Source organism: Dendrobates tinctorius, unplaced genomic scaffold (genome assembly GCF_039654945.1).
Source record: "Dendrobates tinctorius isolate UK_male_01 unplaced genomic scaffold, ASM3965494v1 ptg000057l, whole genome shotgun sequence".
NCBI lineage: Eukaryota > Metazoa > Chordata > Amphibia > Anura > Dendrobatidae > Dendrobates > Dendrobates tinctorius.
In genome coordinates, this window is record NW_027361725.1 from 29,614,399 (window position 1) to 29,627,684 (window position 13,286).

The 13,286-nt window shown below is 43.7% G+C and overlaps 1 protein-coding gene across 1 annotated transcript in view; it reads right to left on the minus strand.

The window, feature by feature from the left end:
* AQR (aquarius intron-binding spliceosomal factor) overlaps positions 1-13,286 on the minus strand; it is a 183,795-nt gene that overhangs the window by 38,621 nt on the left and 131,888 nt on the right. The window contains exons 23-30 of the mRNA XM_073577867.1: positions 9,563-9,673; positions 5,502-5,611; positions 4,518-4,653; positions 3,847-4,056; positions 3,329-3,466; positions 2,136-2,207; positions 313-500; positions 53-224 (exon numbers count right to left, since the gene is read on the minus strand). Coding sequence (XP_073433968.1) covers positions 53-224; positions 313-500; positions 2,136-2,207; positions 3,329-3,466; positions 3,847-4,056; positions 4,518-4,653; positions 5,502-5,611; positions 9,563-9,673 — 1,137 coding nt within the window. The remainder of the gene's footprint in view (positions 1-52; positions 225-312; positions 501-2,135; positions 2,208-3,328; positions 3,467-3,846; positions 4,057-4,517; positions 4,654-5,501; positions 5,612-9,562; positions 9,674-13,286) is intronic.

The window sequence follows — 13,286 nt, forward strand, 5'->3', positions numbered from 1 at the left end:
TAATGGTGCGGGATGAAAGTTACTTTACTGTATAGAAACCTATTACCTATACCTGGTAAAAATAGGGGTTGGGCTCCGACTCCCCTACTCCATTGAAGTCTTCTACGTTTATGAGTTGGAAGTCGTACAGGAATCCGGCGTTAGCGGCTCTGAACTCGGGCAGCAGCTGCACATGAGGGAGGTTCCCCAAACTCTTGTAGCGCCAGTTGTACAGGTTGCACAGACTAGAATACAAGGGTAAGTGTATTTTACATAGTAAGTGTTTAGCCCAAGAAACAGATTAAAATGAAAATGGAAAATACACGATTCTACCTTGCTCTGGCTCTTCCTTGGGCATCGAGGTCTACTGTTGGCACACCGAGCCTGACAAATCGCGTGAAGAGTGACTGCTCCATGTTTGAGTATTTCTGGAAGGCCATGTTCTTGATCACAGGCGGCAACTGGTGATGGTCTCCAATCATGATCCATCGCTTCAACCGGCTGAAGCCATCTTCTGGATTCTACAGGGGGATCATACAGTCACGTACAGACTCGCCTAGCTATGTTCACGGGTGGTGGAAAACTTCCACACAGCCACAAAGAACCTGAGCGTTATATGAGGATTGTGACTTGGATGTCACGATACGCACTGCACAAGATGAAATTTTCAGGCAAAAAATGAGCATCGCGATTTGAAAAGCCAAATAACGCTATAATGGTCATGTAATTTTTTTCTGCTAGTTGCCGATGAGGTTTTGAAAAGCCCATTTTCTTGTACGGTAATTTGCTGTGGATATGTGATCTGCACGACAAGTCCATGACAAATTCGAAAATTCTTGGCCGTGATAACAGGCGTTGGGCCATGTGTTTTTGAACAGATTTATAAATTGAACCTCTCAGGCCGGGTGCAAACAGCAGTATCAAACTTAAAGGGATTCTGTCAGCAGGTTTTTCAATTTAATCTGTGAGCAGCAGGATGTAATTGCAAAGTGTCTGATTTCAGGGATGTGTAACTTGCTCAGCCCGATCATTGTTTTATCAGCAGAAGATTATCACTGAAGGACTAAGTGCTGTGTGCCAGGTAGTCCAGCTAATCTGGGTAACTCCTCCCTCATCACTGATTGGCAGTTTGCTGACAATGTACATAGGAAGCTGCCAATCAGTGGTTGCGGTGGGGTTATACACAGCTCAGCATTCATAGCACTGATACATCTACAACAGAGAAAACAGGGATTTTGTCCAAACTGCACTAAGCAGCCTAGTAATTGATACATTGCCGGAATCCGGGTCTCTGCCCCTACACCATGGAGCTGTCAGATTCCATAGTAAAAACCTACTGACAGATTCCCTTTAATAAAAAAAAAAACATTTACATTTTCTTTGGCTTTGAAACAGCCAGCAATACCTTTTTTTTCTTCTTATCTTTACATCAAAGCCTTCACTTTTGAGGGAAGAACAGATATTTTTAATGGATGGTTTTGAAGCAATTTGGGGAGGAATAAAGATTTGAATAATGGTTGGAATGGGTAAAAAGATTTAGTGAATGCTTCCGAAAAGATAAAAAGGTGGGCTTACGCTGAATTAATATTTCACATTAGATTTCTAACAGTGACTCGGTCCTGGTACATCTTGAGAATAAGGTCATGAGGCCAATAAATCACCTGTGTGCATATGAAATGCCATTAAACTCTTGGTACCCCAACCTTAAGAGATGATGAGTACCACGGTGGCTCAGTGGTTAGCGCTGCAGCCTTGCTGCGCTGGACTCCTGGGTTCGAATCCCACAAAGGACAACATATGCAAGGAGTTTGTATGTTCTCCCCATGTTTGCGTGGGTTTCCTCCGGGTTCTCCGGTTTCCTCCCACATTCCAAAGACATACTGATAGGGAATTTAGAGTGTGAGCCCCATTGGGGACAGTGATGATAATGTGTGCAAACTGTAAAGCGCTGCGGAATATGTTAGCGCTATATAAAATAAAGATTATGATGAAAGATCAGTAAGAAGACATTGGCATTTCGCTCTGTCTATGAACATGTCAGGTTCACCTCAGGATATCTAGCACAGCATATTTAGCAATGTTGAAGTGCCTGGGTAAAGGCTTTCTGGTCAACTGTTAGAACACGGTTCAGGGGGTCAGAGGCTTGTATATTGTACCTGCAGGAGGAGTGGGATGAAGGTCTCAATCTCCAGAATCTGAGCAGCTTCTTCCATCAGGATATTATCATACTGCAGAGAAAAGACAGGAACCAAGAGTCAGCAAGACAGGAGAGAACTTCAAGGTGACCGTCTGCAGACGATTTACTGAACAGTCTGAAGTTGCAAAAACATCTGGGCCAATAACTAAATAAAGCATTTTTTGTTGCTAAAGCAGGTAACAATGCCAAACGATTCTGGATGAGGTTACCTTAAAATACCTCGCACGATTGCTGGCTGCTGTATCATTGTAGCCACGAGAAGCTGTCACCGTCCATTTTTAAGCTAATCAATTACTGCAGGCTCACGGCTAGTTGTGAGCATTAGCAATAAGCAGAAATGACATATATGCATAATATATAGACATGCCATCTTTTTTAATAAATTAAAGGAGATGTTCTCGCTTTGTAGGACGATACACCAAAAATGATCCCATCACAGGAAGTCCTGCTGCTAAGACCTGTAATAATTGGAGAAATCCACTGGAAACAACTCAATCCCCCTTGAAAACTGTCACGGGGAAAGGTAAAGTGGATTCTTATCATGCACGAACATGGTGTATCCATACCTTTTGTTGCTTAGTGCCAAGTACTGTCGCAAAGAGATCTACTGCTTGTATCATGGCCCCCTTAGATGTGAAGGAAGAGACAACGCCATGTCTCCATTGTCTTTGTGAAAGGCCAATGTTAATTGGCCAACAAGGATCACAGGACCTCCGTTTAGCTGAGAAACGAGGGACAAAAAGGTTGGACCAACACCTGTATGCATCTGCCATAAATGTTAGAAAGGGAATACCCAAGCCAAAAGCGAACACAGACCCCTGTGCACCAACAATATATGGGCCCTTTGCAGTCCAATAACTTATCATAATGCCCAATTATATCTGCTTTGAAGGTAGACGTGGCCCCTGACCACCTGGTTACACCAATGGTATGTCCACCAGTAACCCAAGCAGAAGATGGGGTACTACTAAAATCTTTGGGAGGTTAGTAGAATTCCTTCAGGCCTTTTAGAGCAAGAGACGTTCTAAAAGTTGTCGATTTTGAACAACAGTCCCTCTTCGATCACTTATTGGTCATTTTTAGGTTCTTTTTTCAGAATGTTTTCACAGTGTCATTGTATTTCTACTATTCCTGCCAATATCTTCGATTTACCTTGAAACCCAGATCCACAAGGTCATGACGTTTTAGAGCTGCATGTGTACAAGTCATGGCGATGATCTTGGCCTCCTTCACAAGGAGATACTTGGAACGATCCAGTCCGCTGCGTAGCAACTCAAAAGCTCGAAATTCCTGCGCAGGTGGAAAAAAAAGCACAGACCATTGTAATCTACCTGCTCGTTATTATAGTATTTGTGATCTACCTAAATGGGGAAACTGCTAAAGAATTATATAACAGATGTAAAAAGCACTGGTGTAAGTAATGTCTGTTGATTATAGCTCACCCTCTCTCCAGCCACAGCTGTATTTTTTCCTTTACCTAAACCTCAGCATCGAGGCTGTGATTTATCCCCACAACCTACAGTACGGGCACAATCACCTAATAATCCTGGCGGTAAACATTTCCTGCTCGGTGCAGGGTTTGCTTTCACAAGAGAATAATGTAAGCTGTGGAGCACGACCGCGGGAGAGATCACCTTACAGGATTGTGCTCCGTCCTGGACAATACTCACCTCTAGCTGAGTAAATATTTTCTTAATATGTCGGAAACATCCTTCAGCAATTTCCATGTCCTCCTGATAGGAGCATCCTTTGAATATTGGTTGGGGTGCATTGGAGAAGTACTGGTGGAAAGGGAAGAACTTGGCAATGTCGCCGACCTCAGGAGCTTGGGACGACTTGGTTTTCACCTTGCTCTGGTAAGCCTCCCATCGTGACATAATCTGCAGGGATGCCAAAAAATAAGATTAAAGAGTTTAGGAGTCATAAGGCCAATATCAATTCAGCATTAAAAAACTAGTTTCTAAATAAATGGTGCACTTCTGAACAATGGTCTATGTCCACCATAGTGTGGTCACTTTTACAAATCGTATCTCTATTCTGGATCAGGAGCGGGCAACCCCTCGCCCCATTAGGGCATACTAACAAGACAAGCTCTTAGTAGTGGGCAGCACTACGGCCTTGCAGCGCTGGGGTCCCGGGTTCAAATCCCACCAAGGACAACATCTGCAAGGAGTTTGCTAGTGTGGGGTGTCCTAACATTTCTTCCCACAGTCCAAAGACATACTGATAGTGAAAGTAGATTGTGAGCACCGATGGGGACAGTGATGACGACGTCTGTAAAGCGCTGTGGAATTAATGGCGCTGTATAAGGGAGCAAAATAATAAAAAGTTTAATTTTTACCTGGTACAAAAAGAAGTGGCCAGCTGTCTCACAAGTATAAGACACATCTCCAGGGACCCCCAGACTCTCCTGTAGACGTCCCACTTCATGCAGTAACTCCAGCCTGCGGGCCAGCACATAGTTCACTCGTCCGTACCTGGAAAGATTAGAAGATATTTACATAAATGATAATTGGGATTATATGGTATTTACAATGGTTAAAATAATAATCCACGCCATGACTGAAAAGCCATAAGAAAATGCATGAGGCAGAGCTAAACGAAACAGGCATGTGGCTGACTATAAAGTACACGTCAGTATGGTCATAGGTCCTTTCTGCAATAGTATGCATGTAAGGTCGGCCGCTGTCTTAGCTCGGCTCATCTATGTGTTGGGGTTCAGAACAAGACCATGTGTATTTGCTGCCAGACCAGAGATCACATCTTATCAGGCGAAAGTAAGTAAAGCATGGTGGCTCAGTGGTTAGCACTGTTACTTTGCAGCACTGGGGTCCTGGGTATAAATTGCACCAAGGACAACATCTGCAAGGAGTTTGTATGTTCTCCCGGTGTTTGTGTGGGTTTCCTCCAGGTTCCACAGTTTCCTACCTCATTCCAAAGACATACTGATAGGGAATCTAGATTGTGAGCCCCAATGGGGACAGAAATGATGTGTGTAAAGCGCTGTATAATATGATGGCACTATATAAATGAGTAAAATAAATATATTTGCGATTGGCAATGGTCTGTCTTCAGACCATAGCCTTCACCCCAATTATCTATAACCAATAATGTGCTCTAAAGAGAAATCAGAGGAACTGTTCAGACTAGACAGCTAGAACATCCTGAGAGGTTGGATACTGCAACTGTGATTATTGACACCATACTTCTTTCTGTGACCACAACATGAGCACATCCTCCTTCTTGCATTCTTTGTTACCATGGTCTCAGTGTTGGAGGATTCCAGCGCTGAATGAGTTAACCCTGGTTGCTCCCTGCGGCTCACCTGCTGAAATCCTTCTCCGTCTCCAGCTCCTCCTCTCCGTGCCCAAGACGCAGGAGATGCCTCTCGTCAATATCCAGGGCCATAATCTTCTCAAACAGCTGGTTGAGTGCCTGCAGATTGATAGGGACAGGAGGGGAGAGGTATTTACAGACCGCAAGTGGATGTTCTAGGAAATCGGGGGGGTGGCGCAGGCAAGCATGGAAATGCGAAGGGGAACAGGTCTGGAAGTGGTCAGCTAGGTGCCATTACACAGATGCCACCGGTCAGACACCCGGGCAACCACCAGGAGAAAAGAGAGCAAGACAGGACTCCAGATGTAGAAACAACCAGTCTCTAAGCCAAACAAAAAAAAAAAAAAAAACTTTCCTCCCATCTGCATTACTTTGATATGAAGTTAAAGGCGCAAAAGTGAATCTGCATTTTCATAATATTAATATGCCCATGATGGCGTGGTGGTGACTAGGCTATGCTCCCTATGCTGTCCACCGGGTGCCGAAAGCGTGGAGCTAGATCAAACATTGACCTCATCCAGCTGGATCATCTCCTGCAGGAGCGATTGGGGCAGGGCTCGTGCACACAGATGTCTTACATTGGTCTTGATGACTGACCGGATTGTGGCTGTGTCAACTGAGGTCATAGGTCGTGGCAATGGGGTATGTTGGGGACCTGATGTGACTACTGGGAAGAAAAGCAGCGTTCACAGGCCGGTTACAGTTTAGCATTACTGCTATCCCAAATATTGCATGGTTTTATACTGGTTAAATAATGGGGCACCCTTCCTGTACTATTTGAATGTCCCAGGAAAACTGAATGGAAATGAACAAGACAGTGGCTGAAGGCCCCGCCGTGACTACTAGGGAGAGCTCCACTCTGACTCTGTACACTGGGAGGGAAGCCGGCCCTAACAAGCTGTAACTTTTGGAACTGGCTACTAGACCTAGTTAGCACAGACCACCACTCTCATGGTGGTCAGATGTGTTAGCATGAGAGTGAATGGTCTACAGATACAATACAGGAATGGAGGAAAACATCAATACAAGTACATAAATGTGGTATCTCGTTAATCGTACAGACCCTTAGGATCAACGTTAATTTGTCACTTATTCCACACAGCCAAGATTGAAAAAACTAAACTCTAAATGGGGGGGGGAGTTGGAGGGGAGGGGGTCACTTTTTGACGCATACGCACATTTCTAGAAGACACTTTTGGGGGAAAAATGGTCATTACACTTCTTCATAAATGTCTTGATGGTTATAGTTTGAAAAATAGGGGGGTTGGGTAATCTGTACCAATACAACCCCCAACCCGGCTCTGCAAACGAAACCATTCCTGCAAAATTTGAGCTACAAACAGCGCTCCTTCCCTTCTGTGCAGTGCATGACCATGTAATGATTATTTCCATACTTTGGAGAACATACACCACCATTTATTTATTTATTTTTAGACAATTTCTCCCATTGCTCCTTTTGAAAATGAAAAATTTGAGGCTAAAATTACATTTTTATGAAAATAAATTGGCAGTTATAATTTAGTTATTCCACTTTACGTTACATTACATGAAGCATCAGAAGGGTTAAACGTGCAAAACAGTACTTTGAATAGTATAAAAGGAGCACTTCATTAAATGGGGTGTAATGGGGCCTAGCAACAGCACTTTAAAATTGAATATGTCCCTATAAATTTAGGTGTCAAAAAGTTTGGTGAAATTTTGAAAAACTGCTACTAAATTTGAAATGGGCGTTAAAGAAATGATGCCATCACAAAGTATATATGGGAGATGGCCAGGTAATGACTATTTTGTGTGGTGTACCTGTTTTAATTAATTAAGTCTGTTTCATTAAGTTTGAAAAGTGACATTTCTTTCAAATTTTTTTTGTAATTTTTTGTATTTTTTTTATTACTTACGAAACTCAAAAAATAGAACCACTAGGATATATGGATATATAAAATGAATTCCAAAGTTGTTTCTACATAAAATGCCATGTGACGGATTGGAATTTTCCAGCGTGAAACCAGTTTTTTTTTTTTCTAGATCGGATGATAGATACATGAATGGAAACATTTGGCCAAGGTGGGGTTTGTAAACTCTGCGTATTCTGAAGGAAATTGGCAGGTGTTTGCGATGTAACAGACAGAAGCATAATACAGGGGCAGAGACCCTGATTCCAGCGATGTGTCACTTAAGGCCCCGATACACGCTTCAATGTCCCAGCGATCCCACCAACGATCCGACGTGGATGGGATTGCAGGGACATAGTTAGCTGATCTCTGGTGAGCTGTCACATAGGCAGACTCACCATCGATCAGGACAAGCGTGCACGCTGGTATCCAGGGTAAACAGTGGGTAACTAAGCGCCGCGCGGCTCTTAGTTACCCGCTGTTTACCCTGGATACCTGATCACGACCAGCGAGCACGCTGGTATCCAGGGTAAACAACGGGTAACCAAGGCTCAACTTTAATGTATTATTTATTTTTTTTTACAAAACCATTAATCGGTTACAAAATCATTGTGTTTATATAATAATAATAATCTTTATTTTTATATAGCGCTAACATATTCCACAGCACTTTACAGTTTTGCACACATTATCATCACTGTCCCCGATGGGGCTCACAATCTAAATTCCCTATCAGTTTTGTCTTTGGAATGTGGGAGGAAACCGGAGTACCCGGAGGAAACCCACGCAAACACGGATGTTGTCCTTGGTGGGATTCGAACCCAGGACTCCAGCGCTGCTGTGTAAACATTGCGATCAATTTCCATTCCCAGTGCCGCTCTGGGCATCACAGGACCGCATTTGTGACCGGCCTGCTCCCACATCGCCTTCTAAGTCGATCGGAGGGAATTTTCTCAATGTTAGGCCACATTCATACGTCAGTTTTTCCTCATATGAGTGCCATCTGAGATTTTCATTTATAGCACTCGTATCGGAAGTCCGTGAAACCGAGCAGTCTGTTCAAACAATAAATGGAGCCATGTCCGAACTTGATCAAGATTTGGATCAAAATCGGCAATGGTCCTTCTTTCTTGTACATGGAAAATACTGATGTCTGAATGAGGTCCAAGTCCAAAAGAACAAGACTATAAAGTCCAAACGATAGTCGACACTCACACCTTCTTTAAAATAATTATTTTATTGATCCTGCAGTATAAAAGGCGCAAAAATTGGTTGAACACAACAGCACAAAAATTAAAGGGGCAGAAGCTAAACATCCGATGCGCTCCTAGGCAACATGTTTCAGACCCACAATGTCCTTTATCAAGCAAATGCAGGTGTGAAACATGTTGCCTGGGAGCGCAGTGGATATTTCTTTTCTGCCCCTTTAATTTTTTTTATACGGTTTCGGGTACTTTTATACGTTTGGCACACACACACACGAATGATTGTCAACAATCCAAAAAAATGCTTGAGTGCTCCTTTAATATTTTTTCTATTATTATTTTGCATTTATGGCTTGCTAGTACACGTCAAAAGTTTAAAAATTGTGCTGCCTACCAAAAATGCAAAATGTGAAAAAAGTGAAATAATATCTGTAGTGTAAGGGTTATAAAAAGATAAGCGTTAAGTAGGGTTATAAGAGACCATGATGGTGGGTAGTGGGGTCTTGTACAGTTATTTATTCCTCTTATGGGCAGAGAGGAGATAAAACTCTGGATGTCTATTATTGGGGACAGTCGGAGGACGGCTTTGTGGGTCGGGACTGAACAACAACAATATACTATTAACCAATAGCAATCAAGATACCATAGAAAGAGAAGATGGACACACACGGGGAGGGGGGCCGGTAGCACATGGAGATCAGATAACCTAAGGGGCAGGCACCGGCCTTCACTATGGAAAGCACTTTACTTGAAGGCAAATGCAAGCTGGTCTTCCAAACATAGCGGTACAATAAAGCCAGGGACGGTGATGACTGACAGCAGGGGGCGCGTGTCTCTACACGGCCTCCTCCTCACTGACCTCTCTGTCTGATGGCGTCCATCCAGGAAGAAGAGAATTGTCTCTTATTTGTATGGGAAAAAAATACATTTACGCAAAGAAAGAATAAACACTTTACCTGGTTAGAATGAGTGACAATAAGAGTCCGCTGCTCAGGGAAATTGTGGTACAGATTAGAAATAATCTGAACGGCTACATCTGTTTTTCCAGTCCCAGGAGGTCCAACAACCTGTTGTACAATGGAAAAAAAATCTCTTGTAAATTCAACTTTTTTCTAAAGGCATATAATACGTAGTTCTGTGAGCGAGACCCCTAGGGCGCAGGGCTATGGGGATCTTCTTACAATGGACACCGCATACTGTCACTCAATAATACACAGCGAACTGTGGATTCCTGCAGTTTTACTCCATTACTAGACTGTGGATGTGTGCTTTGTATCTGGAGTAGTGATATTGCCCCCCCTAGTGGCACAATATGAACTGCAGTACCTATGCTGGGAAGTGCCGACTGGTTATAAGCCATAGTAACACAGAGCACAGCAAACAGCTGGGGCTGTAATCCCAGGCAGACACTGAACAGAGCGAGGGCACGGCATGCTGCTGGTGTACTGCAACTAAACACCGCGCCAAAGTGCAGGAGCATGTGTGATCATCGGGGAGTCAGGGCAGGGCAATATAATGCAGACTCCATCACTGTACTCATATGTCTGTCTGCTGTTTCCACATCTCATAGCAACAGCTTCTGGGTGAGATCATTATAAATATATAAATATATACAGTACAGACCAAAAGTTTGGACACACCTTCTCATTCAAAGAGTTTTCTTTATTTTCATGACCATGAAAATTGTAGATTCACTCTGAAGGCATCAAAACTATGAAGTAACACATGTGGAAGTATATAATTAACAAAATATTCAGGATTGAGAGTCCTCAGTAGTTGATACCTTTTAATGGCTAACTGAAAAGATGGTAACACATTGCAAGCTTTCGAGACTACTCAGGTCTCTTCATCAGGCATAGACTAAAGGCCCCGTCTCACTAAGCGACTTACCAGCGATCCCGACACCGATATCAAGGTGTCAGGATCGCTAGTAAGTCGCTATGTGATCGCTGGTGAGCTGTCACACAGACAGCTTCACCAGCGATCAGCACAGCGATGCCGAGCGCTCGGCATCGCTGGCCATCCTGTAAAAAATAGAATCAAAATAAAAAATATAGTTATTCTCACCTTCCGACGTCCTGTTCAGCCATCCTGCCTCTCTCCACGCTCCGGTCCCAGTGATCCTTTGCACGAATGACCGCGAGATGTCACGGTCTCGAGGAATAAGAAAGTCTTGCGGTCATTCGTGCAAAGGATCACTGGGACCGGAGCGTGGAGAGAGGCGGGATGGCTGAACGGGACGTCGGAAGGTGAGAATAACTATATTTTTTATTATTTTTTACACCTGATCGCTGGTCTCCCGCCTGTCACACACAGCGATGCGTGCTGGCCAGCGGGAGACCAGCGACCAAAGAAATGTCCAGAGGTTTCTTGCAGCGATCAGCGATACCGGCAGGGGGGCCGCTCGCTGATCGCTGTCACACACAGCAATCTCGCTGGTGAGATCGCTGTTACGTCACAAAAGTTGTGACTCAGCAGCGATCTCGCTACCGAGATTGCTTAGTGAGACGGGGCCTTAATACAAAATCTGAAGTCACATATTTATGCACAATACAGCCTAGAAAAAATGCAATAGATAAGACAAGTGACGTGAAGCAGAACTATCCATATGGGAGAGGGAGAAACATAAATATAAACATTGGACCAGTTCATAGATAAGGAGTCCGGATGTTTTATGGTCCTCTGATTGGGGTCTAGTTCTGTGTTGTGATGCCCCCACAAGGTTTTAAAAGGAAATTCCTTAGTTGATGTAAAAAGACATAAATCCATGCGACACATTCATTCCAGCCCTGAGAGTGTCAAAGGTCGTCATAAATTTGTACTCCCAAACTCGTCTCTCTCTCTGAGAATTGAAGTTACCTTTCAATACCAGTAATTTCATATCCACGTTGCTGTGATCAGGGATACAGAAATGTTTTGCCACAGGTATAATTAACAAAAAAGTGTGAAACAACTGAAAATATGTCTTATATGCTAAGTTCTTCAAAGTAGCCACCTTTTGCTTTGATTACTGCTTTGCACACTCTTGGCATTCTCTTGATGAGCTTCAAGAGGTAGTCACCGGAAATGGTCTTCCAACAGTCTTGAAGGAGTTCCCAGAGATGCTTAGCACTTGTTGGCCCTTTTGCCTTCACTCTGCAGTCCAGCTCACCCCAAACCATCTCGATTGGGTTCAGGTCTGGTGACTGTGGAGGCCAGGTCATCTGGCGTAGCACCCCATCACTGTCCCTCTTGGTCAAATAGCCCTTACACAGCCTGGAGGTGTGTTTGGGGTCATTTTCCTGTTGAAAAATAGAAAATGGTCCAACTAAACGCAAACCGGATGTAATAGCATGCCGCTGCAAGATGCTGTGGTAGCCATGCTGGTTCAGTATGCCTTCAATTTGGAAAAAATCCCCAACAGTGTCACCAGCAAAGCACCCCCCACACCATCACACCTCCTCCTCCATGTTTCACGGTGGGAACCAGGCATGTAGAGTCCATCCGTTCACCTTTTCTGCGTCGCACAAAGACAGTGTCGTTGGAACCAAAGATCTCAAATTTGGACTCATCAGACCAAAGCAAAGATTTCCACTGGTCTAATGTCCATTCCTTGTGTTCTTTAGCCCAAACAAGTCTCTTCTGCTTGTGGCCTGTCCTTAGCAGTGGTTTCCTAGCAGCTATTTTACCATGAAGGCCTGCGGCACAAAGTCTAGTCTTAACAGTTGTTGTAGAGATGTGTCTGCTGCTAGAACTCTGTGTGGCATTGACCTGGTCTCTAATCTGAGCTGCTGTTAACCTGCGATTTCTGAGGCTGGTGACTCGGATGAACTTATCCTCCTCAGCAGAGGTGACTCCTGGTCTTCCTTTCCTGGGGCGGTCCTCATGTGAGCCAGTTTCTTTGCAGCGCTTGATGGTTTTTGCCACTGTACTTGGGGACTCTTTCAAAGTTTACCCAATTTTTCAGACTGACTGACCTTCGTTTCTTATAAAGTAATGATGGCCACTCGTTTTTCTTTGCTTAGCTGCTTTTTTCTAGCCATAATACAAATTCTAACAGTCTATTCAGTAGGACTATCAGCTGTGTATCCACCAGACTTCTGCACAACACAACTGATGGTCCCAACCCCATTTATAAGGCAAGAACTCCCACTTATTAAACCTGACAGGGCACACCTGTGAAGTGAAAACCATTTCCGGTGACTACCTCTTGAAGCTCATCAAGAGAATGCCAAGAGTGTGCAAAGCAGTAATCAAAGCAAAAGGTGGCTACTTTGAAGAACCTACTGTAGCATATAAGACATATCAGTTGTTTCACACTTTTTTGTTAATTATATAATTCCACATGTGTCAATTCATAGTTTTGATGCCTTCAGAGTGAATCTACAATTTTCATAGTCATGAAAATAAAGAAAACTCTTTGAATGAGAAGGTGTGTCCAAACTTTTGGTCTGTACTGTATATATATATTTATTTTACTGTTGAGGAGGCGTGTGTACGTACTGTGGTGTAGTGACCACTGTGTTCGCTAGGGGGCGCTGTGTGGATGTCCGAGGAGAGAGGATGAATGGCAGAGTCATGAGTGACCGTTTTGTATCTCAAGGTGGGTGGCCTTGAGATGGAGACTGATGTGTGTGTTGATCAGCAGTGATACTGCTGACGTGTTGTGTCAATGTGTCAGGGAGAAGTCTCCAGGTAATG